The sequence below is a fragment of the Ictidomys tridecemlineatus genome, chromosome 11 (assembly GCF_052094955.1).
Source record: "Ictidomys tridecemlineatus isolate mIctTri1 chromosome 11, mIctTri1.hap1, whole genome shotgun sequence".
Lineage (NCBI taxonomy): Eukaryota > Metazoa > Chordata > Mammalia > Rodentia > Sciuridae > Ictidomys > Ictidomys tridecemlineatus.
The window spans coordinates 15246739-15274594 of record NC_135487.1 but is presented as its reverse complement, the minus strand read 5'-3'; the positions used below and the strand labels follow the sequence as shown (position 1 = coordinate 15274594).

The following is a 27856-nucleotide window of genomic DNA, read 5'->3' as shown; positions in this document are numbered from 1 at the left end:
CATGGAAATGGAAGGAGACCCTCATTGTTATACAAAATTACATATAAGAGGATGTGAGGGGAAAGGGGAAAAAAAAACAAGAGAAAGAATTAAATTACAACAGATGGGGTAGAGAGAGAAGATGGGAGGGGAGGGGAGGGGATAGTAGAGGATAGGAAAGGTAGCAGATTACTAATATGGCATTATGTAAAAATGTGGATGTGTAATTGATGTGATTCTGCAATCTGTATTTGGGGTAAAAATGGGAGTTCATAACCCACTTGAATCGAATGTATGAAATATGATATGTCAAGAGTTTTGTAATGTTTTGAATAACCAATAAAAAAAATACAGTCATGTGAGGAACCCAATATGGTAAAAGTCAAAAATCAAATTGGTTGACTTAAGTGAGAGAAAGAGCCTGTGACTCATCCTGCTTAAACCTTCTCCCCTGCTTTCTTTGCCTCAGTAGTCATCCTGAAAGGGTTCACTGAATCCAGTTTGAAAACTAGTGGACTAAGTGATTTTAAAAAAATAATTATTATTATTATTTGCGGTTTTGGGGATTGAACCCAGAAATGTTCTACTACTGAGCTGCATCCCCAGACTTTTTTATTTTTGGAGACAGGGTTTTGCTAAATTGTTGAAGCTGGCCTTGAATTTGTGATCCTCCTGCCTCAGCCTCCCATGTTGCTAGGGTTACAGGAAGGTGCCACTATGTCTGGCTGCTAAATGATCTTTGTTCTGAAATTGCATTTTGAGGAGTGGAAGAAGACCCAGAAATATTTTCTGCTTTTAAAAAAAATTTTTAGTTGTAGTTGGAAATAATAACTTTATTTTACTTATTTATTTTTATGTGGTGCTGAGGATTGAACCCAGGGCCTCGCACATGCTAGACAAGTGCTCTACCTCTAAGCTACAACTCCAGCCCTATTTTCTGCTTCTTATCTGTCACATGGTCCAATAACTACAGCTGGACAGTGATTATTGAGAGAGTGGTGTGGTTTTGTTATTTTTGTCCTGTTTCTATAGCATAGATATGTAAGCTAGAAGGGGGTGTTATTTAGATTGAGATAATGTGCAAGTGATGCAGGGTGGAATCTTTCAGAACATTCCCACAGGATCTGATGTTCTATGCTGTCTGTATCCACTCTTGCCGATGGTTTTCTCTTTTGTAATCCATTTTCCTTGACATTATTTTTAATATTTTCTGTTAATGCCAAAGGGCTGATCAACCATTTCTTAATTAGGAAGCTCATTCAGCCATTCAATCATCAAATTGAAAGCATTTATTATGTGCTAGGGCACTAAGAATACAGTGGTGAATAAGCTGGCAAGCTGGGAAAATAAAATGAATAAATATAACTTGAATACATTTTGATAAATGTAGTGATGGGATGGATACAGAAGACTAAAAGCAAGAGAGGCCCTGATCCTGGGGCCCCAGAAAGGAGGAGTGCTACAGGAGCTTATCTAAAGTAGGATCTGAAGAAATAAGAAGGCATGAAGCTTACCATCCAGAGATGAGAGAGCACAAGAACAGAGCTGATGCCGTTGAAGTCCAGGCTGAAGAGGTGTAGGGCCTGTGCCATTTCGGAGTTGGACTTCATCCTGGGAACAATAAGGACCTTCAAAGAATTTAATGTAGAGTAGCAGTATTCCACTGTGTCTGGCTGCTTAAGGATCTTTAGCTACCTATGTAATACCTGCTTTCTCTTCACAGTTCCAGGATTTACTGTATTTTGCTTTTTCATTTCTTATGTTATGCTGATTGATTTCCATTAGATGGGGCTGTACTAAAATTTAACATTTTCTTCTTTTGAAGAAGGGATTGTCCATGAAAACTCTTCTTTTAAACTAGTTAAAATAAGATGTGTTGAGGGGAATGTAACAGGTAGAGGATAAACTGGGGGTTTTTTGTTTTGTTTTAGTTTTGAGACAAGTCTTCCTTACTATGTTGTCAGGCTGGTCTGAATTTCTGGACTCAAGTGATCCTCCCGTCTCAGCCTTCTGAGTAGCTAACTGGGATACATGTGTGTACCACTTGGCCTAGCTGGGTTTTGTTTTTTTTTTTTAATAGCCTTATTAAGATATAAGGTTTTAGATATATTTACAAGGAAAGGCTGTTTTAAAGTACTTTTAGACATAAATACCAGTTGTCTTATCATAACAGTTGTGTCAATACAAATCCTTTCTCTTTCTACTCATTTAAAATTGGTTTATGGCCCACACTTAGTTTGGTCCCCACCCCTCCACTCTGTGTATAAATTGATCTGGCTTTTGCTGTGCCACTAGGCAGAAGGCCAAAGGCAAGAGTTTTGTATGTGGCCCTCAAAAGTAGGAGATGTGATGGGAATAAGGGAAAACATTTCTTTATATAATCATTTTTGGAAAATGAGGAAGCACATAGACTGGGGGAGGGCTAGAGGTGAGGTGGAGGTAGGAAGGGTGCCCTGTTTGGTATTCCCAAGGGCTCCAGGCCTTGCTGTTTATAAGAGCTGAGCTGTGCTCCATCTGGTGGCTCTGGGCTTAAAGTGCAGCCAGTAGACACAGACATGTTCTTGAAGGTAGAGAGGATTGGCATTTGGCATTTATGCTTTTATTTGCTTTTCTTTTGTTCTGGGCTTTCTCATTGAATTATTTTTGGAGTAAATTCTTCCCTCAAATGGAAGTGATTTTCTTCTATGGCTCTTTGTTTCTTCTTTTCTGCTAGTTTTGAGCCTAATCTTTTTTTTTTTTTTTAAAAGAGAGAGAGAATGAACCTTTTTTTGGGGGGGTGGGAGAAGATGGACACAACACAATGCCTTTATTTTTATGTGGTGCTGAGAATCGAACCCAGGTCCCACCCGTGCTAGGCGAGCACTCTACTACTGAGCCACAATCCCAGCCCTGAACCTAATCTTATCAGACTATATCATCCAGTACTCTTATTGTTGTGGTCATCGTCTGGGTCACTGCCCCTGATTTCTAATGACTTCATTCTATTTTAATGTCACTCTTTCCAACACCGTTCCTGTTTTAAGTTTTTTTAAAAGATTTTTTCCCCCTGAGCCTCATGCATGCCAGGCAAGCACTCTACCTCTGAGCTACACTCTTGGTACCAGTCGGTAGTGCTTTCAGGAACATGCTGGTGATCCTTGTGACACCTTTGCCTCAATTTTCTCTCTCTTCTAGTCACTGTCACTTGACAGAGTTGACCATTCCTTTCTTTGCTAGGTTTCCATGATGCTGTGTACTTTCCCCAGTTTTCTGTCTACTTCACTGACTTTGCTTTGTCTCCTTTGCTAGTTTCTCTACATCTCTATCAGTAAAAATATTGCCGCCACCCCCCCCCCCCCATCAGACCTGTGACTTCTTGTTTTACCTGTATTCAGTCAGTTCCTTGGCAAACTCATCCAGGTCATGGCTTCATAAACCATCCATTTGTTATTGATGCACAGATTTATTTATTTACTATTTATTTATTTTGGGGGTACCAGGAATTGAACCCAGGGGTGCTTAACCACTGAGCCATGTCCCCAACCCTTTTTATATTTTATTTAGAGACAGAGTCTCACTGAGTTGTGATCCTCTTGCCTTAGCCTCCCAAGCTGCTGGGATTACAAGCATATGCCACTGTGCGCAGCTGACTCACAGATTTATATCTTCAGTCCATACTGCTCTCCATACTTATATATGCAGTGGCCTCTTTAATGTCTCTGTTTGGATGACTGATACATATTTTAAAACTAATATGTCATGAACTGAACTCTTGATCTTTCTTTTCAGATTGCTCCATTTGTATTGATCCCCATTTGAATCAATGATAATGCTGTCCTTCCAAATTCAGACCAGCAACCTTAGAGTCACACTTAATTGCTTTCTTTTCTACACACCACATACAATCTAAGAACAAATCTCTTCACGTGGCTAGAATTCTGCCCACTTTCTACTGCCTGTATTGCCAACGTGAGGGTCCAGGCCATAACTGCCTTTTGCCTGGATTACTGCAGTACCCTCCCACTTGGTCTTCCACCCACCCACCCCTTTTTTAGTTGTAGGTGGACCCAATGCCTTTATTTGATTGATTGATTGATTCATTCATTCATTCATTCATTCCTTCATTCATTCATTCATCTGTGTGGTGCTGAGGATCGAATCCAGTGCCTTGAGGCAGGTGCTCTACCACTGAGCCACAACCTTAGCTCTCTTTGCTCCCACTCTTATCCTCTATGGTCTCTTATTTATTTATTTATTTATTTTTTAATTTTTTTAAAGTGAGAGAGGGGGACACAGAGAGAGAGAGAATTTTAACATTTATTTATTTTTTCTTAGTTCTCGGCGGACACATCTTTGTTGGTATGTGGTGCTGCTGAGGATCGAACCCGGGCCGCACGCATGCTAGGCGAGCGCGCTACCGCTTGAGCCACATCCCAGCCCCTATGGTCTCTTTTTTAGCACATCAGTTATACTGATCCTTATCTTTTTTGAGGTCATTAAAATAATTAACACTTAAAGTCTATAATCTTTATATTAGAGTTCACTCTTTTTTTAAAAAAATATTTTTATGGGCTGAGGATGTGGCTCAAGTGGTAGCGCGCTCGCCTGGCAAGTGTGCAGCCCAGGTTCGATCCTCAGCACCACATACAAACAAAGATGTTGTGTCCGCCGAAAACTAGAAAATAAATATTAAAAAACCTCTCTCTCTCTCTCTCTCTCTCTCTCTTTAAAAAAATATTTTTATAGTAGATGGGCACAACACCTTTATTTTTTTTATGTTTAGGTGGTACTGTGGATCGAACTCAGTGCCTCACACATGCTAGGTGAGTGCTCTACCAAGTGAGGTATAACCCCAGCCCTAGAGTTCACTCTTGATGTTGTTGTATAATGATACCTATCCATAATTAATATGCAGAGAGTTTTCGCTGCCGTAAAAATCCTCTATGTCCTACCTGTTCACTCTTTTCATTTCCTCTCTCCTGGCAACCAATGAGCCTTTTACTGTCTCCATAGTTTTGCATTTTCCAGAAAGTCAAATAATTAGAATCATACTAAGAAAGATACATTTAAGGTTCCTCTGTTTTTCATGGCTTGATAACTTATTTCCTTTTAGTACTGAATAGTACTTCATTACCTGGATGTATCAGTTTATCCATTCACCCACTAAGGAAGTCTGAGTTGCTTCCAAGTTTTGGTAATTACAAGTAAAGCTACTATAAATACTCACATGTAGATTTTTGGGTGGGTTTTCAATTCATTTTGGTAAATAACAAAGTGTCCAACTGCTGGATCAATTATAAGAATGTTTAGTTTTAAGAAACTGACAAATTATCTTCAAAAGTGGATGTACCATTTTGCATTGCCACTAGCAATGAGTGAGTTCCTGTTCCACATCCTCACCAGCATTTGGTGTTGTCATTGTTTTGGGTTTTGTCCATTTTGATAGTTATATGTTGGTTTTTTTTTTTTGTTTTTTTTTTAAAGAATTTAACCTTTGGGCTGGGGATGTGGCTCAAGCGGTAGCGTGCTCACCTAGCGTGCGTGCGGCCCGGGTTCGATCCTCAGCACCACATACAAACAAAGATATTGTGTCCGCCGAGTACTAAGAAAAATAAATAAATATTTAAAAAAAAAAAAAAAGAATTTAACCTTTGAGGCTGGGGTTATGGCTCAGCGGTAGAACACTTGCCTAGCACAGGCAAGGCCCTGGGTTTGATCCTCAGCACCACATAAAAATAAATAAATAAAAAAGGTTTTGTGTCCAACTACACCTAAAAAATAAATATTAAAAAAAGAATTTAACCTTTATTTATGTTTTTGTTGTTGTTTATTTGTTTTTATGTGGTGCTGAGGATCGAACCCAGGGCCTTACCATCCTAGGCAAGCATTCTACCACTGAGTTACAACTGCAGCCCAATGGTTGTATCTTATATTTTTTAATTTGCAGTTCCAAAATGCTATATGATGCTGATTTTCTCATGCTTATTTGCCATCTATATATCTTCTTTGGCAGGTATCTGTTTGGATCTTTTGCCCATTTTTAGAGAGAGAATTTTTTTTTTAATATTTATTTTTTAATTTTCAGTGGACACAACATCTTTGTATGTGGTGCTGAGGATCGAACCCGGGCCACACACATGCCAGGGGAGCGCACTACTGCTTGAGCCAAATCCCCAGCCTGACTTTTGCCCATTTTTAAATTGTGTTTTCTTTTTATTGAGTTTTAATAGTTCTTTGCCTATTTTGGTTAATAGTCTTTCGTCAGATATCTTTTACAAATGTTTTCTCCCAGTCTATGGCTTGTCTTCTCATTCACTTGACAATGTCTTTTGCAGAGCAGAAGATTTGTTTACTTTGAGGAAGTCCTGTTTCATGGATGATACCTTAGTGTCTTTAAAAGTCATCATTATACCCCAGGTCATCTAAGTTTTCTCTGTATTGTTTTCTAGAAATTTATAGTTTTTGCATTTTACATTTAGGTATGCAGTCTATTTTGAGATAACTTTTTGTGGAGGGTGTAAGGCCTATGTCCAGATTTTTTTCTTTATTCCTTTGGCATAAGGATGTCCAGTTTCAGTATCATTTATTATAAAAGATTGTATTTGCTTCATTGAATTGCCTTTGTTTTTAAAGATCAATTGATTAAATTCATATGGGTCTATTTCTGGACTTTCTATTTTGTTCATTGATCTATCTATCCTTTCTCTTGTATACAGTGTCTTAAATATTATGACTTTATAGTAAGACTTGAATCTAGATAGAATCAGTGTCTGGTTTTGTTCCTCTTCAATATTGTATTGACTCTTCTTTGTCTTTTTGGTGTGGGGTTAATTGAACTCAGGGGAACTCAACCACTGAGCCACATCCCCAGCCCTATTTTGAATTTTATTTAGAGACAGGGTCTCACTGAGTTGCTTAGCACCTCATTGTTACTGAGGCTGGCTTTGAACTTATGATCCTTCTGCCTCAGATTCCTGAGCTGCTGGGATTATAGGCATGCTCCCCCAGTTCTTCTGGGTCTTTTCCTCTCCATATAAACTTTAGAATCAATTTGTCGATATCTACAAAACAGTTTGTTGGGATTTTGATTGAGATTGTGTTGACTCTATAGATCAAGTTGGAAAGAATTGATATCTTGATAATATTGACTCTTCCTACCCATGAGTCTGGAATATATCTTAATTTATTTAACTCTTGGGATATTTTTCATTAGTGTTTTATAGTTTGCCTGACATACAAAATTTACATATTGTATTTTTTATTTATACCTAACTATTTCCAGTTTGAGTGACTAATATAACTGGTATTTTTTTCAAAATATTGTTTTAGTTGTTGATGGACTTGGACCTTTATTTATTTATATGTGGTGCTGAGAATTAAACCCAGGGCCTAAGTGCTCTACCACTGAGCCACAACCCTAGCTTGGTATTGTTTTTGTTTTGTTTTGTTTTGTTTTTTGCTTGTCACCCAAAGGTTTTATTTTTTAGAGAACAAGTTTTATTTAAAGGATAGAATAGAAACAGGTATTGTGTTTTTAACTTCAAATTCCATTTGTTCATTGCTGGTATATATAGGAAAGCAACTGACTTTTATATATTAGCTTTATATCCTGCAACCTTGCTATAATTATTCCAAGGTGGCTTTTTTTGTCAGTTCTTTTGGATTTTCTACATAAACATGTCAGCTATAAACAGATCATTTTATTTCTTTCTTCCCAGTCAGTATCCCTTTTATTTTATTATTGTATTAGCTAGGTTTCTGGTATAGTATTGAAAGGAATGGTGAGAGAGTACATTCTTGCTTTGTTCCTAATTTTAGCCAGAAAACTTTGAGTTACTTACCTTTAAGTATGATAGCTGCAGCTTTTTTGTAGCTATTCTTTTATCATGCTGAGGAAATTTTCTTCTATTTCTGGATTGCCGAGAGGTTTTTTGTTTGTTTTTTTGTTTGTTTCTTTGTTTGTTTATGATGAGTAGATGTTGGATTTTATTAATGCAATTTCTGCCTCTGTTCACAGTGATCATTATTATTTTTCTTTAACCTAGTGATGTGATTTACCTTGCATATCTGGGGTAACTCCCAATTGATGGTGGTATATAATAACTCTTATATATTGTTGGTTTGATTTACTAATATTTTGTGGAATATCTTTGCATCTATTTGTTTTCTTTTTTAAATATTTATTTCTTAGTTTTAGGTGAACTCGGGCCGCACGCATGCCAGGCGAGCGCACTACTGCTTGAGCCACATCCCCAACTCCCGAACACAATATTTTTTATTTTTATAGTTTTATTTTATATTTATGTGGTGCTGAGGATTGAACCCAGTGCTTCATGCATGCTAGGTGAGCACTCTACCACTGAGCCACAACCCCAGCCCCTTTGTTTGTTTTCTTATAATGTCTTCAAGGCTAGGTAATGCTGGCCTCATTCTATGAGTTAGAAATTATTCCTACTACATCTATGTTCTGGAAGAAATTGTAGAAAATTGGGAAAATTTTCTCTTTAAATATATGGTATTATTCACCAATGAACCCATATGGGCCCCGTGTGCACTGTTTTTGAAAGTTATTAAATATTGATTCAATTTCTTTGATATCATCCTATTCAGATTGTCTAATAGAAGGATTGTAATTTTCAATGAATTAGTCCGATTTTTACCTAGGTCATCAAATTTGTGGTCAGAGAGTTGTTTATAAATTTCTTTATTATCCTTTTGATGTCCTTGAGATTTGTTGTGATGAGATCTCATCTCTAGTAATGTCTCTTCTTTCATTTCTGATAACAGTAGTTTGTTTTCTCTGTCAGCCTGCTAAAATCTTATTGATTTTATTTATCATTTCAAAGAGTCAGCTTTTGGTTTCACTGATTCTCCCCCCCCCCACTTTACTGATTATTTTCCATTTTCAGCTTCTGCTCTAATTTCTATTATTTATTTTCTTCTACTTAATTTTGATTATGGATTGATTTAGAGACAGCAGTTTTGTTATATTGCCCTGACTGGCCTTTAAACTCCTGGACAATCCTCTTTAATGAGCCTCCCAAGTAGGAGACACTATAGGCACATACCATCCACCTGGCTCAATTTACATTTAATTTGCTCCTTTTCTAGTTTTCTAAGGTGGTAGCTTAGATTATTGATTTTGTATCTTGCTTCCTAATGTAAGCATTTAATGCCATAAAATTCTCTCTAAGCAGTGTGTTTATTGCATCCCACAGATTTTAATAAGTTTTAGTTTTGTTTTCATTCAGTTAAAAATATTTTAAAATTTCTCTTGGGATTTCCTCCCTTGAATCATGTCTTATTTAGAAGAGAGTTGTTTAATCGCTTAAGTATTTTGGAATTTGCTAGTTGTCTTTCTTTTACTGACTTCCAGTTTAATTCCTTTATGGTCTGAGAGCATATAACATATAAATTCTATTCTTTTGGAGTTGTTAGGGTATGTTTAATGGTCTAGAAGGTAGTCTACTTTGAAATGTTCCATGTGAGCTTGAGAAGAATCTGTCATCCACTGTTGTTGAATAGTGCCTATCTGCATGCCTATATACCCAGCAGCCTAGGGGAGACCAAGCCAGGAGGATCAAATTCAAAGCCAGCATCACCAACTTAGTGAGGCCCAAAGCAACTTAAGGAGACACTATCTCAAAATAAAAAATAAGAGGGACTGGGGATTGTGGCTTAGTGGTTAAGCACCCCTGGGTTCAATCCCCAGTACCAATAAATGGGGGGATGGATGATAGATAGATAATAGATAGACAGATAAACAATGTTTATTATATCCAGTTCACTGATGGTGCTAATGAGTTAAGCTATGTGCTGACTTTGATTTGTATTTCCCTAATGATTAACAATGCTGAGCATCATTTCATGTTTGTTGACCATTTGTTTACTTCTTTGGAGAAATATCTATTATATTGTCCTTTTTAAAAATTGTTTTATTGTTGTTGAGTTGTAGTATTATTAGATAATATAGATTAACATCTATTTTTAATATCTAAAATTAATAATAATAATTTTTAATAATATCTAAAATTGTAACTGTCCTTTTCCCAAACAATGCAGAGTCTTTAGAGCACTTGAGTTGTGATTCCTGTGTAATTTACAAGTTATTGTTGTCCAGTGTTTTAGTTCCACTTTGGTTTTATCCTTAATTTTGATTTTGGATTGATTTAGAGACAGCAGTCTTGTTATTTTTGAAAGTTATTAAATAGTGATTCAATTCAATATATACCACTACCTCCACCATCGATTTTTATTGTTTAACTGAACCAGTGCTCATTTAGGTTAGTTGCTTACCCTTTTTTCTTGAGTCTCCTGCCTTCCTTTCTTTCTTCCTTTTCTTTTGGTATTTCAAATCTGAGCTACCTCCTCAGCCCGAGTCTTCTGCCTTTCTTAAGGGATCAGTTTGTGTCTTCTGAATTGCATCCTGAGTAGTTCCTTCAATGAGGTCTGTTAATAAACTCTCAGGTTTTTATTTTCCTTTTATCTGTTTTGAAAGTGTTTCTAATATCAGAATGTGGGCTATCTTGATAAAGGTTTCATGTGAGTTTGAGGCGAATGTATCATCTTATGGTGTTGGATATACTTTATATGCATGTCCCTTACATTCATTTCATTGATAGTACTAATAAGTTAACTAAGTTAAATTATTTATTCATTTCCTTCCTCCCTTCCTCCCTTCCTCCCTCCCTCCCTCCCTTCCTTCCTTCCTTCCTTCCTTCCTAGCGCCTTGTACATGCCCCAGCACTCTACCAACTGTGTTTATTAATTTTCATAATTTAGCTGGGTATATGCTTCTAGGTTTACTGTTAATTTGTTTTAGAACTTTAAATGTATCAGTGCCTTTTATCTTTTACTTGCCACCTACTGAAAAGTTTCTACTGAGAACATGCTGTTTCTTTATAGATTGTTGCTGTGGTTTGAATGTGTTTCCTCAAAAATTAATTGAAATGTAATCTTCAGTGTAACAGTATTAAGAGGGGGAGCCCTTAAGAGATGATAAGGCCATGAGGCCAAACCCCTCGTGGATGGGATTAGCATCCTTGTAAATGGGCTCAAGAGAGTGAGTTCTCAACCTCTTTTGCCCGTCCACCCCTCTTTTTCTCCCTTTCCCCTGGCACCATGAGAAGACACAAACATTTAAGGTGCCATTTTTGGAGCAGAGGCCAGGCCCTCACCTCACAGAACCTGCTGGCATGTTGATCTTGGATCTTCCAGCCTCCAGAACTGTAAGAAGTAAATTCTTGTCCTTTACAATTTAGCCAGTTTGTGTTACAGCAGCACAAACAGACTGAGAATTATCTTTTTTCACTTGCTGCTTTTAGACTACCTATATGTGGAATTCTTCTGTATGTTTATGTGTCTAGTGCAGATTTAATTTTTTCCTGTTTAGGACATTGCTTCCCAAATTTGAGGTTCCTTATCTTTCATCAACTCTTGAAAAATCTTTGCTAGTATCTCTACAAATATTGTTTGTTGCCTGTTCTTTCTGTTTCATCCTTTCGGGCTTCCTGATAAACTTCCTCATGCTGGTCTCTTTATTTCCCTTGTCATTTAACAATATCTCTCTTTCCATCTTCTTAACTCTGTGCTGCCTTTTGTTATTTAGTCATATCTCTTCTTGACTACTGTTTTCTCTTAATTTGCATTTAATATGCTTTTAAAAAATTCTAGCTGATCTGTTTGGTTAATTTTCAAGTCTTCTGGTCTTTAAACATTGGAATATACTTCATAAAAGTACTCTTATTAATAAATATTAAAAAAATACATAATAGTAACCCACTCATTTTAAATATGAGGAAATGAAATACAAAACTATAGCCATGGCCCACTTTGGCTTTCTCCTTCCTCTGTTTCCTTTGAGTTACTATTTGGTGTGTATCCTCAGTGAGATTAAAAAATATATATATATACACAGTAGCTTTATGAACCCAGTACCTCATGCATGCTAGGTAAGTAAGTGCTCTACCACTGTGAGCAAGCCACAATCCTAGCCCATGAAATTGTTTTTGAAGAAACACTTTTATCCTCACATCTGAGGGTCTGGGGCCTTTCTGTTATAATACCAAAGGGCAAAGTTTGTTGAAACTTCCTGTTGGTTGGTTAAGGCCAAGCCATACCTAAATTCATTTACAAATCTGCCTATACTGTTGGGAGAAGAGATGTTGGTAACAGGTGAGGGAAGATCATGTTAGTACAATGAGAAGCTTGCCATTTATATAGCAAGGTGGATGGATTTTTATCATCATCATCATCATCATCATCATTTTTTAATTTTTTGTTCTACTTAGTTGGACATGACAGCAGAATGCATTTCAATTCATCGTACAGAAATGAAGTACAACATTTCAATTCTCTGTATAGATTATATTATTTTCAAGTCACCATAGTTCGTGAAAGATAACTTTTCTTACAATAATCTCAGGATTGTTTAGTGCCAAGAGCTTTCCATGTATTATCTAAAAACAACACAGTGGAGAGATACAGTAGGCATCATTGTCCTTATTTTACAACTAAGTAAAACTAAAATTTAGTTTTACTTAATGGCTTATAGAAAGGTAAAGATTTTCTGATACCTACCATGTGTTGGGGCTTCCTTCTCATCTTTCTGCCATGCTGCCTCTGGTAGCATTCTTCATCAGGGTGAAATCAATATCAACTGTAAAGAACCAGTGTTTTCTTGCAGGTTTATTTAAATTCAGTCATTCAACAAACATAGCACTTGCTATGTTTGACGTAAAAGGATTACAAATGGGAACTCTTTATAGTTTAGAGCTAAAGTGCAGGTTTGAGATTTGCTAACTGACTTGCCTTCTGCTTTCCTTCTATAGACTGATAATGGTTTCCAGCTGCCAAAGAAGGTTGTGGATGCCAAGAGAAAGGTAACCATTTCTCATCTCCTCAAGTGGAATTGGATGCCCCTGGGAGCCCACGTTGGCTGGCAGTAGATATGGCTGAATTTACTAGCTACAAGGATACTGCCTCCAGCCGCCATCTGCGGTTCAAGTTACAAAGCTTAAGTCGCCGCCTGGATGAATTGGAGGAAGCCACGAAAAACCTCCAAAAAGCAGAGGATGAGCTCCTGGATCTCCAGGACAAGGTGATTCAAGCAGAAGGCAGCAATTCCAGCATGTTGGCAGAGATTGAAGTGCTGCGCCAACGGGTGCTGAGAATTGAAGGAAAGGATGAGGAAATTAAGAGAGCAGAGGACCTGTGTCATCTGATGAAGGAGAAACTTGAAGAGGAGGAAAACCTCACCAGGGAACTGAAATCTGAGATTGAGCGGCTTCAGAAACGAATGGCTGAGTTGGAGAAGCTAGAGGAGGCCTTTAGCAGGAGCAAGAATGACTGTACCCAGCTTTGTTTGAGTCTAAACGAGGAGAGAAATTTGACCAAGAAAATCTCCTCTGAGCTGGAAATGCTCAGAGTCAAAGTGAAAGAACTGGAGTCTTCTGAGGATCGCCTGGATAAAACTGAGCAGAGTTTAGTGTCAGAGTTAGAAAAGTTGAAATCATTGACTCTGAGCTTTGTAAGTGAGAGAAAATACTTGAATGAAAAGGAGAAGGAAAATGAGAAACTGATAAAAGAGCTCACCCAAAAACTGGAGCAGAACAAGAAAATGAACCGAGATTATACAAGGAACGCGTCTAATCTTCTGGAAAGGAATGACCTACGGATTGAGGATGGCATCCCTTCTACCCTGCCATCCAAAGAGCCAAGAAGGAAGGGCACTCTGGACTATCTCAAGCAGGTGGAGAACGAAACAAGAAACAAAACAGAAAATGAAAAGAACCGAAATCAGGAGGACAACAAAGTTAAGGATCTGAACCAAGAGATTGAGAAACTTAAGACACAGATCAAACATTTTGAATCTTTGGAAGAAGAGCTTAAGAAAATGAGGGCCAAAAATAATGACCTTCAGGATAATTACCAAAGTGAACAAAATAGAAACAAAATCCTAGCCAATCAGTTGGAAGAGATAAAACTACAAATCAAGAAACAGAAAGAGTTAGAAAATGGGGAGGTAGAAGGGGAAGATGCTTTCCTGTCCAGCAAAGGAAGGCATGAGAGGACTAAGCCTAGAGGCCATGGGGGTGAAGCATCTGTGTCCAAGCACGCATCTCGGGAGCTGTCTCCTCAGCATAAGCGGGAAAGGCTCCGAAATAGGGAGTTTGTTCTTGGCAATGAAAACTATTCTCTGAGCAACAGGCAGGTTTCCTCTCCCACTTTCACCAATAGGAGGGCGGCCAAAGCCTCCAACATGGGGGCAGGTACAGACAGTGGGTCTCAGGAAGCAAAGAGAACTGAAGACCGATTTGCACCTGGATCGTCTCAGAGTGAAGGGAAGAAGTCCAGGGAGCAGCCATCAGTGCTTAGCCGCTACCCTCCAGCTGCTCAGGAGCACAGTAAAGTTTGGAAGTCATCTCCTAAGCCAGGCACTGACAGCGGACTAAAGGGTAAAGTAGAGAAGACAACAAGAACATTTACTGACTCCACCCATGGATCTGTTCCCAGTGACACACTGGGTAGAGCTGACAAGGCTTCTGATACCCCAGAGGCCCTCTTTGGCAAGAGGGGACAGGTTCCTGGCAGTGGAAATCAAATAACACTGGCTACAGATTCCAGCTGTTCTAAGACCATTGCACCTTTGAGCTCATCTCGAAGATCCTCCTCAGAAGGACTGTCTAAGGGCAAAAAGACTGCCAATGGCCTGGAGGCTGATAACAGCTTCCAAAATTCCAAGGCTCCTATTTTATCAAAGTATCCTTATAGCTCCAAAAGCCAGGAGAACATCCTTCCTGGATTCTCAGCCCCAAATAAAGAAGGAGCTGAGCAGTCCATAGCCGTTGTGATGGAAGATAGTAGCCAACATGAAGCCCTGAGATGTCGGGTCATCAAGTCCAGTGGCAGAGAGAAACCTGACTCAGATGATGACTTGGACGTAGCATCTCTGGTTACCGCCAAATTGGTAAGCACAACCATCACTCCTGAGCCAGAGCCCAAACTACAGCCTAACTCTAGAGAAAAGGCCAAATCCCGCATGGGACCTAGAAACTCTGTATTTGAGAATGATAAAAATGCTGGGATAGAAAACGAATCTATGAAACCTATCAGGGCCTTTACCAATGCCATGGAATTCTCAGATGCCAATGGTGCTGGGGTAAAAAACCAAAGGCCCTTTAGCCCCAGAGAGGCCTTGCGGTCTAGAGCTGTCATCAAACCTGTTATCATTGATAAAGATGTGAAAAAAATCATGGGAGGATCTGGAACTGAGGCCGTGATGGAGAAGCAGAAATCCACCTCAAAACCAGGGCCAAACAAAGTGACAAGCAGCATTACTATCTACCCCTCTGACAGCAGCAGCCCTAGAGCCATCCCAGGTGAGGCCCCAAGGGAGAGGCACACGTCCACCAGCAACATCCAGGTGGGGCCCCCAGAGCGCATAGCAGTTAGCAACCATGTCAACCCCCCCTTTGAGCTCTCTATTAATAAACATGACATCACCCTGCAGCTCACAGAAGCTGAAAAAATGGGAGACGAGCCCCTAAGGAATAGGCCAGAAACAGTGGTCTCTCGGAGCAGCATTCTAATCAAGCCATCAGATTCTGTGGAGAGGAATAGCCACGCCCCCCAAGCAGAGACAATCAGGTGGAAAAGCCATAGTGCCCCTTCAGAGGTGGGCTCCTCTGACACCAGACACGTTACTGTACGGAACGCCTGGAAGAGTAAGCGAGACTTGAAATCTTTAGAAGACCCCCCAACTCGAGTAGGTAGAAATGTAGAATCTACTAATGCTTACACCCAGAGGTCTTCCACAGACTTCTCAGAACTTGAACAGCCCAGGTCCTACCTTTCTGAGCAGGGCACTAGAAAGGTAGGAAATTCAGGAGATGGCCCAGAGCTGTCCTCGAGAAGGACCCAAAGTAGCCTCACCGTGTCAGAGGTGCTCACCCGTCGGAATCGGGTAGGAGACGCCATCACAGCTGCAGCTTGGAACCACTCATCAGGCATGGTGAGTCCCATGACTTTCCTTCTCTGCCCTGGTCCTCCTTTACTTTCTCCTTTTCTCTGTCCCTGTTTGTGTAACCCGATTTGGGAACTATGTGGCTGGGAAACACTGGGTAAAACTGGGTCTCTCTGAGAACTGGTGAAATCAGGTGGGTTTGGCAGAGAGCAGCGTGATTTTCCAACGTTCCCTTTTCCAATTTGTCTTCTCCATTTTGCTGTCAATCATGAAGGCAACACACATAGGAAAACTGGCCTCTGTTCTCTTGCGTTTCAGAGAAGTCTGAGGAGTTCCCAGATCAGTATTTGGAAGCATAAGAAGCAGCTGGAGTTGACAGGGAAGCTCTGGGTGCAAGTCGGAAGCTCTGAGAGCTTTCAGACATGATGGCTTGGTGAACAAGTTCTTGTCCTGCTGCCTCAGACAGTGGGTTTTGCAGGTCATTAGCATATGGGGGAAGAAAGCCAGGGCTTCCCCTAGGTCTACCTTATAAACTTCATATGCAAGTGTCACATTCTTTTGTCCTAGACAGCTGTCTGGCCCATTATACCTTTCTGAGGGTAGGGTTGGTTCAGCCTGGCTCAGTACAAGATAGATAAATCCAGAACCACCAGCTTTATTTGAGGGTCAGAGTGTCAGAACAGTATCTGAAAGACAGGTCCCCACGAGTGTCTTTTAGATGTGGAACCTATGATGCTTAGAGACATTTTGCCCAAGACACACATTCCTTCAAATCCCCATTTATTAGATACAGAAGCTGAGGGTCACAGACACAAAGTGCTCAAGATCACCCAAGTAAGTTACTGCAAGAGCTAAGATTGGAATTGGAAATTGGCATCTCTTAATCCAGCCCTCTTTCCATCCTGCTGTCTTTCTTACTTGTACTTTCATTCTTTGATTTGCATTTGCTTGGGAAGACAAAGGAGAACATTCAAAAGGCACAATTGCAGCAGAGCAGTGGGGAGAAAGACAGGAGTTTGGGCCCCGGAAACTTTGGACCTGAGAGAGGAGGTACAGGATGAGAGCCAGACATGGGATATAAACGGGAAGGCATGTGAGTTTTTTGGTAATTCAAAGTGAGGAGTGTAAAAAAGAGCTATTTAGCCTTTTTGGCACATACCCTTCTTTAGCTCCCACCCTTACCTCAAAATGGCTTTCACCCCAGAATGCAGCCTGCCCTTGAGTGCATGAAGCATGCAACTCAAGGACTGCTGACCACCACTTAGGGGTACCGTGCCATGTTCCCATTGTCCTAGGCTCTGTCCTGTAAGGCTCCTGGTCAGCTGAGTCCCCTGGTCTACCCCAGTTTTTCCCAACAGCTTGGAGTTCTATTGTATTCTGATTTGTAAGGAATTTTTGTATAGGCCTCTCAAACAAAAGCCTGTCTTGGCTGTTACAGTGGCCTGTGTATCTCTACCAGGTGCGGGGGTTGGGGGGGGTTGGGGGGTGGGGATGTGCCCATTTGGTGTAGGAAATGAGGGTGTCTTGGTCCTTGCTGTACCATCTTCTGCAGCTCACTTTTTTCATTTATTGGCATAGGAGGAGGGTGAAGACTGCACACTTACTGTCTACCGGCGGCTGCACAACTCCCTGGAGCGGTCTGAATCGCCCGTGAAGCAAGGGCTACCAGAGCCTGGGCGAGTCCGGGCCGAGGAACGATTACGACCAAACAGGCCTTGTGCTGAGGAAAACTGAGCCAGCTGGTGAGGTCTGCTCTGTCTCCTCTGCTGCTGCTTTTTAGCTCTTCCATTTCCTGCCCTGTGAAGACTCCAAGACCAGTTCTCCAGGCTAGGCACAAGGCCTTGGCTGGGAGACTGGTAGACAGCTGGGCTGTGGCTCAGGTAATTTTTGCCTGTTGGTCAGAGGGAATCAGAGACTACAAACCAGAGTCCCTAGGCCCAGCCTTCCCTGATGCATGAGTCCTTTCTCCTCGTTCCTGTCCCTAAGGTAACTTGGGCCACTCTGGCCCCCAAATGGGAAGATATAGAAACCCCACCACCAGAAACAGTAGCAGAAAGTTCTCCTCTGCTGCTTGGTGGGTTGTTTCTGTATCATAGAACAGCCCCTTCTCCGTGTGGGTAATGAATGCCCTGATTTCTGCCTCCTTACCACGAGGGCCCAAGTACAAGAATGACCGGCTATCAACTTTTTTTTTCTTTCTGGGGGCTTCCATTTTTTTCCTACTTGGAGTTCCTCAGACTTTGAAAGTCACAGGGGTTCGTGCTGCCTCTGAGCTACCCTTCAAGTTGAAACTTCTCTGACCTGGCCCCCTGGCTGATCAGTTTCTTGGGGACAGAGCATGTAGACACCCATTGGAATGACACATCCCTCCCCCACCCCAGCTCTCTGCTCCCCGTTCCAAAGGCCTCTGGAAGTGCACAAGCTTCATGCGTCTCCTTCCCTGGGCACCAGTAATGCTGCTGGCACCACTTGCTCTTTCCTGTGGCTAGAGACCTCAGCTAACTTCATGTTCCCATCTTGGGAAAATCCCTAGACTGAGCTGGGCCTGACACGGCACACTGCCTTCTAGGACGTGCCCAGCAAGGGGGAAGTCAGGCAGGAAGAAGCAATTCCCTGTGGTCACTCCACAAGCAATAGCTCCATGGAAGGCACGGACTGAGAATACTCCCTCCTTTTCCTCCTCCATCCCTGTGGAGGAGGCTTCGCACTTTACGGCGCTGATGCATTCCTATGGAAGCGGCCTCTGGTTTCTGCAGGTTGACTATCATTACATGCCTTCATTGGAGGAAAGGTGATTCCTGCCCATCGAGGACCTCAGGTTTATACATTCAAAGTGCAGTAACCTTTCAGAAAGCCACAAAAATACAAATGGATTTGTTTTTTTATACCAATCACATAAGGCAGTTAAAAAGGATTGTACACTCCTGGCCCTGCTTTTTCTGTAGCATTCTCAATTTAAAGAAGGGTCCCCTTCAAAAGCTGCTTGTATGAAGCAGACGCTGTTGCCTTCAAACAAGAGAACATTAGACCAGATGTCTGGAAAGCTGGTTTTTCCCCATGGCTTTACTTCCTTGCTGTGTGACCTTGGGAGAATCATTGTCCTCCTGAAGCCTCTTTCCCTATTTGTAAAATGAGTTCTTTGAAATGAATGATCTTGTATTCTGAGATCCCCATTTTCACCATCCGGTGTGGGCTGATTTTTACTTCTAGAAGGTATTGTCTACAGGAGTTTCCCTCCTGCCTACAGTCGTCTCTCTGGGCCTTATTATGCTTTCTAGTCTCATGGAAGTGAGGGCAGAAAAGTTCCCTATTCCTACATTTCCACCTGCTAAGTGAAGGACTTTGACTGGATGGTGTCAGAGGCCTTGTGTGGCACCAGCTTTGCCTGATGCCAGACAGATGTCTGCCTGTCAGGCCAGGTGCTTTCTGTAGCACAAGTCTCCCATTCCTGTTCCTCTCTCTCCAATTTCCTGGTAAGAGGGAAGACAGAGAACTTCCTTGAGAGGACTGAGTGGCCTTCCCTGCCTCAATTCAGCATGGGCCCCAACATTCATCCTGCCCCATGTTTGCACCAGACTATGCTGTCCTGAGGTGACTTGGGTCACAGCTACCTACCTTACTTCCACACTAGTTTTCCAGAGTTTGCCAATCTAAAGGCATTTTCATGTGGCTTGCCTCTCCTCTTCACATCCCATCTCATATGCACTACTTAGGACGCTGTTTTTAAGATCTCTTCCTGCTGCTTCTCCTGGGTCGCTCACTGGCCAGAAACTTGCTCACTGAAGGATGCAACCCCTTCTTTGCAGCATCCCACCATTCTCCTTAACCATTTGGCAGCCCTGAGTGTTCAAAGGAAATTGACCTCTGTAGTGGTCAATTGCGGGTACAGAAACAAGTCTGTAGCTCTTCTCCACTGATGGAAACAGGAGGGCATCCGACATGCCTAAAAAGATCTCGCCAATAATTTTTGTCTTTGGGTGTTGGAGCCCTGGATTCTGGTGCTGTAGCTCCTGGTGCCAAAGTTTGGATCCTTCCACATTTCAGCAGCACCAACATCTGCTGCTACTCAAAATGCTCTATGGAAAAGGGACAGTTGTAGTGCCCTTTTACTGGGGCTGCCATTTTGAAATCTGAGTGCAATAGGGTTTGATTGTAACAATTATTTCAGGATAAATATTGTATTTGTTTCTTTAATCTGCACACTTTCTAGGACCTCTGTAAAATAGATTTTATTTTTAAATGTTCTCAGCATTGCAGAAAATAGCATTTGTACTAGTGAGTGAAGGCTGAGGCTCATGTCCTTTGGGCTTCAAATGGCTAGCAAGGCTGGCCTCAGATTCCAAAGTAGGAAGGCACATTTCTGAAAAGCAGCCAAGGTGTGACCATTCAGACCAGGACCTCACCATCAGGGGTCCTGGAGGAAGCCTTCAAGTAGCAGGGAGACCTGGTAGTTGAATAGTTGTCTAACCAAGCCAAATATTCCCACTGTCCCAGCCAACAAACCCACTTTAGAATCTTCCGCAGCCTGGCTCGAACTTAAAATGTACCAGCAGGTGTATGGTTGTGGGAGGGTTCCTGGTGAAGCTGGGGAACTTGTCCCCACAGAGCTTCTTGGAGAAAATAAAGCTGGCTACATGCCAGGAGCTGGTCTTTTCTGCTCTGATACTAAAACTACCAGGGAAAGCTACAAGGGTGGTGGCCAGAGAAGCCATGGCAGGGAAATGGTTATAAGTATGGGTGGAAGGGATGTGAGTGGGGCCAACAACTCCAGTCTGGGTTGCAGACAAGCTTGCACACGGCTCTTCCCCTCTCAAGAGTTTTGGGGTGTGGGAGGGCCTCTAGTGTTCTTGGACTTTGTCCTGGGGCAGTTGTAGTTTTTTAGATTTAGTGGGTCAGTGCCAAGTGCTACACTTCCCAGTAAAGGAACAGGGTCCCTGGCTGCCTTTGTTGGTGTGGGATTCTTTGTTAACAAACTCTGGCAAGATTGCTTTGGAAGAGCTGCTTGTAGGGATTATCTTTTGAATACCCCAAGTGGGGAACAGGGCTCTCCTCAAAGCCTCAACCAAGATCATAGGAAAGGGGCCCTATTTTCCTGCTGCTTCACAGCTCAGAACATGTACTGAACGAACGGAATGTATTTTTAAGAGAATAAAGTCTATTTTTTTGTATTTTAAAGATGGGGGTGGGCTAGAAAGATAGCCCTCAAATAAACTGATACTGCGTTATAGGCCCCTGTGCTGGGGCACCAGTCTTTAGTCGGTCCACACCTACTTGCTCAAGCAGGGGCTTTGGCTTCACCCCTGCTCCTTGGAGTCTAGGTGTAGTAGCTTCTGCTCCAAGAATGGGACCAAGGGAGCTATAGAACCTGCCGCTGGAAACCAGGGCAAAGCCATGGGCAGTGGCTCAGGGCTCCTTGGGTGCATGTGTAGAGTTGAAGCTCCTGTCTGCATGTATCCTCTGGCTCTCATGCTCTCTGTTGACTCTGCAGCACAGTATGTACCAATAAAGTTCCCTAGTTTCCACATGCGTGGTGTTGAGTGGTCAGTGATGCCAATTTTATTGATGTCTCTTTTCTCTCCATTGGTGCATCCAGTGTATTTCACCAGTTAACTGAACAAGAGTTAGAATCAGCTATTTGCTAAACGTTTTCTTTTCAAATCTGTTGTCACAAAAAGCAGCCTCTCTTCCAACTGCTTGTGTCATAATCAGCCCCATCAGGTTGCAGTGGTGGTGGCAGCACTGGGATTCAAATCAAGTGTGCATCCCAAGCCCAAGCACTTTCTTCCATATGTGGTTCCCATCTTTCCGTCAGTTATTTTAATCTTCGTCAGACCACCAATATAATGTCCTTTCATCTCATCTAGACTAACTGTAAGGAGGAACTGGCCAACACAAGTGAAATCTGATTGCCAGGAGCTACTACTTCCTGTGCACTGCAATAGCATAGCATTTGTTAAAAGCCCCCAAGAAAGGAATGCTCCTGTTCCCTTCTTGTAAAACTGTTTTCATGTGGCAAAGAGCACACTACAGAATTGTGAGTTAGTTGGAGAGAACTAACTCACAAGAATCCCAACGCAGGGCGACAGGTTTGACTATAGGGGAAGGCATCCGCACCAACATAGTCAGCCACTCGAAGCTGAAAAAGGTGAGGAAACAGCTCTCAGATCCTCCACAGTAAATGCAGCCACACAGACCCACCGTAGACTGGCCATCCCCAAACTGCAAGAAAGTTTGTTGTTTTAAGCCACTAACAGCCAAATCACCCAAGCCTTTGATCCGCTCATGTAATACTTCCCAGATCGACACCATTGCAAAGTGAGCAAGCACACTGCCTTCAGAGGGGATCTGAGGAATAAAGGCGGAATGATGGTCTGTTAAAAACTATTTACACAAACTTGGGCCCTCTATCTCGAAAATGCACCTGAGGTTCCCCTCATACACTGTTGGCACACCACCCCACAGTTCCAGCAGGGACATCAAGCCCCACTGGCCAGAAAGTACACTGTACCTATGGGCACGCCCTGAAACCATTTTCCCCTTTGTAGGAATATCCTCATTTAAATAGGGAGAACACACACCACTATCATCATAAGGTAGAATACTTATAATTCTGTCTTAGCCTTCCGAGTTGCTTGGATTATAGGAAGATTCCCATTGAAGTAACACCCCTACTTTGTACCCAACTCCCATCCAAAAGACAAAAAAAAAAAAAAAAAGACTAATTTTTTTATGAAGTTTTATTCTCAAAATATAGAAAAAAAAAACCAAAAAACGCCAAAAGACTAAGATGTTATCTCACAACACTTGCCTCAGTCTTTATGAAGAACACAATTCCAAACTAGTGGACAAGTTCTTCTCTGAGAATGTGACCCTCTGTCAGATCAGGAGCCCTCCCAGCTGATGGTGAGTCCAGGTAACAGGATGGGACCTTCTCAGTGGGATCTAATATTGCTAGAAGAGCTTCCTTTACATGGCAAAAGACACCAGATCTCCTCAGGATACCTCTGTCTCACATGCTTGGAGACTGCTGCGCAGGAACACCTGGTGTGGCCTGGCGAGGCAGTGTGTACATGGCTCCCAAGAACTGGTCTGCAATCCTTCCTGCTTCTCGAAGCCCACTCAGCAGAGCACCATGGACTGTGGCGGGGTAGTTCCGGATTGTATGCTCTCCCGCAAAGAAGAGTCGTGGGATTGGCTATTTCAGAGAGAAAAAAAAATTAGGAGGTTAGAAGTATGTTTATTCTTTGAACTGCCAAATTCCTATTGACCTTTGAAGGCTGATCCTGCTCCAGGCAGTTAACTATCAATTCTATGAAAGTCTCTTACAATAAAGCATTTTCCTAGGATTGACAGAAGGAGAAATCGGACTCAGCCCAGCCTCAGTTCTAGTGATACTTATTAACTGCATCTATTCTTATCAGTTTAATGATGCTCAAATTTCTAGCTTTCTTTACCGCATGTAGTGCCTAGTGATGGCAGAGATGGGGGTGTCTTACCCATTCTGAACTAGAGAGTAGAGCACTTAGTCCAATTCAGGAATTCTTTCACCTCTAGTTCAGAGCAAACCCAAGTCCTAGGCTACGGTACTGAGGAAGCTTCCCTGATCTGTGGAATAAGGTCTGACAAAAGTCTAAATAGGGGTCCACAGCTATTTCTCAGGGACATGGCCTTGAAGCCCCTAGAGACTGAAATCCCTTTAACAACCTGAGTTATGCATAATTAAAAATGGGTCTTGTTTTATAAAGGGAAAAACTTAAGTTCCTGACTGGCATAGCTCTTCCATTTTGAATGTAGACTGCAAGAAAACAGACGCAAACACTATGCTCCCTTTCCATCTGCTCCTGCTACCCGAAAGGGTCTAAGGATAGAACGAACCATTAAGGAGAGAAATCGGTGACTTCAATTTTGCCCTGGGACACTCTTTCTGGATAAGCCCAGAAATAAATTTCTAGTCTCTCACCTGTGGGGCCCCTGGAATTGAGGGCCCAGGAGTGATTGGCTGAGCCATTAAATCATAATCGTTTCCAGATGATCCTGCAGCTACATAGGAATAGGAGCCCCGAGCCCAGGGATCAGCACGCCAACGAGACACCACAGTTTCCTTGGGCTAAAGGGAAAAACACAAGCAAAAGTCAGTAGCACCAAGGACAAACCAGCCATCTCCAAGAGGTGTAAAAGCAGGTGTGAGCTGGGCATGAATACACCGCTGCTTTGAACTACTGAGGCAAAATGACTTCAGACTGCAAAGGCACTTCCACCACGCCTCCTTGTCCACGACTCAGGGCCACACAGCACTTGACTGTTACTCTCTATATATGGAACATTAATGTCCCTCCCTTCAAAGAAATAAGTGGCTGACATTATCACAGTGGCTCTAAAGGAGAAAAAAAGCACGATGGGATTCTCTCAGGACTTCCCTGGGGCATTCGCTAATCTGGCCACTTTGTCTAAAAATCGAAAGTGGCGTGGCTCTGCAGGCAGAAAAGAAATGCAGCCAACAGCCTATAGATTCTGACTCGGGCACCAAGGGGCTTTTTCTAAATGCCAATGGAGTCCTGGAGTCCACATACATTGAAATTCACACAACCCAGCACACACTGAAACGGAAACTGTCCTGACCGAGAACTTCCAAACCCTAGTTGAGTCTGAATCTGGATCCCTCTTGTTCCCTCCACTAACTTACCTGGGGCACTGCACTGCTACCAAAAATCCCTTTGAGAATGGCTAGGCACCGGCCAACAATCACATCGTCGCTGATATTTTCCATGATGCCTGCGGCTTCTCCTGCCACCAGTGCCAACAGTATAGGAGCTGGACAAACAGAACAATTCCAGGGTTTTCTAGATTGTTCTCAAGAACTACCCTGTTAAGCCCCACCCTTGTTCCTGGCACTCTGGCAGCATCACTCAAATGCTAGCAACATGATTTTCCTAAACTCCATCCCCAGAAGTTGGCCAGAGGGGTTGGTCTTCTACAGTGAGTGCAGCAGGACACTTTGCTGCTGCTTGCTCCACAGAACGCAGCGGCCCTGAGCACCTCACACGGCTCCAGGACCAGGGCTGTCCCTTCTGTTATCTCGGGCCCCTCTCCAAGCCCATCGCTGCCTTTAGTCACTTGGAGAGTGTTTATGAAACAGACATGTATGAGGAGCACAGGGCTAGATCCTGGGGATAGAAAATACAGAAACTAGACCCTACTCCATTCAAGTCACAAATGACCACGCAGATATGATTAGGAACTGGGATGCTCTGAAAATATAGGATACAGGGCCAAATGCAATGGGCATGCTTAGTGTCCTTGAAAGGCCTCTTTGAAATACTGACATTTAGCCCAAGACCTGAAGGCTGAGAACAAGCCAGGTTGGGAAGAGATGAAGGAAAATAGTGGCCCAGGCCACAGCACAAGCTGGGGCCCAAAGTGAAAACCAGTACAGCGACCTATAACCAGGAGGTCAAGTCAGTGTGCCTGGAGTAGAGCAGTGGGAGGAGACAAGAGGCGGCTGGAGAGGGTTACATTAAGGTGAGCTCTGAGGTGGCCAGGAGGAGGAGGAGGAATTTGAATGTTTTCCTTCAGCAACAGAAAGATATCAAAAGAGAAAAGTAGGAATTATGAATAGTAAATTGGCAGCTGCCAGGTGAGAGGTGAGAGTGGCCTGGACTGGAGAGGGCAGTGGAGAAGGAGCACTCAGGTCTGAGGAATACTGCGAGATAGCACTGAGGGGACCTGATGCCTGGGTGGAGAAAGGGAAAAAGCACTTGTCAGTGCGCTGTGACAGGAGCAAAGCACCTCCTCCATGGAAAGAGCAGCTCTGGAGGTGAGGACGGCACTTCCCCACTAAGCAGGGAGACAGGAGGAGCTGGGGTGGCTCATTCATGTGCCTGCACCATCAAGGCCACGCCCTGGGTGCAGCTGTGTAGTCAAGGTCAGTTCCTGTCTCCTACGTGGAGGGAGGTGAGGATGCACAGACTTTTTCCCTCTAATACAGAGTTAACAGGAGTCCAATTACAGAACAAGAGACAGGGATATGAAAAATGCATCAAATGGAAGTGATCAAAGACTCAGGGTGAAGTGGGTATGACAGTCTGAGAATGAAAATACCAGCTGCTTTTTCCAGGAAGCCTCCCCAGCCCGCCCCTCCCTGCTAACGTGATTCTTTTTATGTGTTCTTTTCCCGACACCTAGAAGGAGTTCTAGGAATTGCTTACTGGGTTAAGCAAAATAAAAATTAAAGCATGTAAGTTTGAGGAAACCTCCAATGTTCCTAATTCTGTGTTCCTATAAGAATATGAGAAAAAGCTAAAAAGCAGTTACCTTTATAGAGGTTCCAGAAGAGGAAGAGCTCACCCCTGCTGGCAGTCGTACTGCCAACGTGCCCGAACAAATTGACACTCGGATCCCAGAACACACGGTCAAAACACAGCACCACCTGCAGAAGGGGGCAAGTGAGCTGCTGCGGCCTCCACCCACAGCCTTCTTGGAGTGGTTCTGTTCCTCAGCAGGAACCACTTCCTCCTCAGACTTCATTAAAGTCTCCTCATGTACTTTTGTGCTCATGTATAAGCCCAGAAACCCACCATCCATCTACTACTGAGGATGCCACTTATGACTGACTTTGTGTAGGCGCAGTTTGCAGAATGACCCTATAAGATTAAATGAGTTTGGACTTTATGCTATTATATACCTGGGTGCTGAAGGAATGAGAAGACAGGCCTCAGCCCGTGAGAGACAGCGGACAGCACTGCCAAGGGCACACCAGGCACAGAGAGGGCGCCTAGAGCACGTCACCTTGTTAAGGTTGCCAAATCCCATCCTTTGGACTGCAGATGTTTTCCACTCAGGAAGAGGCGGCACAAACTGAACAGCCGGTGGCTGCTGCTTCAGCACGCCCAGGGGGAGGGTGCAGAGAACGGCGTCACACTTATAAATAAAGGTCTGGCTTGTGGAGCGGGTATTCACAGCTATCACTTCGCAGCCTAGAGAAGGGAAGAAGAGCCTATTGATGATGAGGAGGATAGTAATAAGGGCACTAAACACTTAATGCACAACAGGATCCACATGCCATTCTTCTAAGCCCGAGTACTTGCCCACGAGGTAGGTACTGTTATCTCCATTCCTTACCAAAGAAAACAGGTAAGAGGTGAGTCTAAGGCTACACAAGTAAGAGCTGCCAAGACTTAAACCCCCACTGCCCACATCAAGTCATCGATCCCCACCCCACTCTGGCTCGCCCTCACACACTGGTCACCTGCTCGACTTAACACTTACAAAGGGAAGTAATTTAGTAAAATTAAGAGCAAAATCCCTGCCCAAAAGGACACAGTGCCTTTCCACTGTGGCTAGCTGCTCACTAAGGCCCCAGAGAGGAACAGCAGCAGAAGAGTGTGACGCAGACTGAGGGGACACAGCCTCAAACTGTTGCTCTCTTCCTGAGAACACACTATAATGCTCAGACTATGAATGAGCTCAAAGTTAACCACAGAAAGGGTTCTGAAGTCATGTTGTTATTTTACCTCATTTATGCTTACTACTAAATACTAATTTATATATTAAAAATACACGTATCATTCTGCTATCATATAAAATGTATCCCATAATACAGTGTGAGTGCTCAGCACATGACCATCTCTGGTTGCAGAACTAGGGAAAACAACACTAGTTACTCTCAATGCTCTCCATCTGCCTCCAAAGGCTATTTCAAGGCTGTAGACCTTCATCAGCTAGAAGCTGCCTTTGATGGGAAAATTCAACAGAAAACTCTGTGACTGTAAAAGCAAACATGTACTGTGGGGATCTCAGTAACTTAGGAAAGGGACCAGGAGAGTTAAGATTGGTGGCCCCAATCTCCACTTCTCATGCCTAGGCACTCATGTGGGTCTTTAAAGAGGGAGGTGATCTATTGTTCTAAGGAGTTCAGAACAGCAGGCCAACGTGGCT

At 42.6% G+C, this 27856-nt stretch overlaps 2 protein-coding genes across 21 annotated transcripts in view; one reads left to right on the top strand and one right to left on the bottom strand.

The window, feature by feature from the left end:
• The window catches only part of Luzp1 (leucine zipper protein 1), a 93749-nt gene extending 72305 nt beyond the window's left edge, over nt 1-21444 (top strand). For 18 of the 19 annotated variants that reach the window (XM_078025583.1, XM_013364380.4, XM_078025577.1 and 15 more), the window contains 2 exons: nt 12789-15970; nt 17501-21444. In XM_078025583.1, the coding sequence (XP_077881709.1) occupies nt 12908-15970; nt 17501-17656 (3219 nt within the window). In that variant the 5' untranslated portion in view covers nt 12789-12907 and the 3' untranslated portion in view covers nt 17657-21444. Of the gene's footprint in view, nt 1-12788; nt 15971-16878; nt 17316-17500 lie in introns of those variants that run through there. The other variant, XM_078025584.1, reaches the window with a different exon arrangement.
• A 1197-nt stretch (nt 21445-22641) lies between these two features.
• The window catches only part of Kdm1a (lysine demethylase 1A), a 65919-nt gene continuing 60704 nt past the window's right edge, over nt 22642-27856 (bottom strand). For both annotated transcript variants that reach the window (XM_078025585.1, XM_078025586.1), the window contains 5 exons: nt 26708-26895; nt 26234-26348; nt 24606-24733; nt 23883-24029; nt 22642-23117 (listed from right to left, as the gene is read on the bottom strand). In XM_078025585.1, coding sequence (XP_077881711.1) covers nt 22932-23117; nt 23883-24029; nt 24606-24733; nt 26234-26348; nt 26708-26895 — 764 coding nt within the window. In that variant the 3' untranslated portion in view covers nt 22642-22931. The remainder of the gene's footprint in view (nt 23118-23882; nt 24030-24605; nt 24734-26233; nt 26349-26707; nt 26896-27856) is intronic.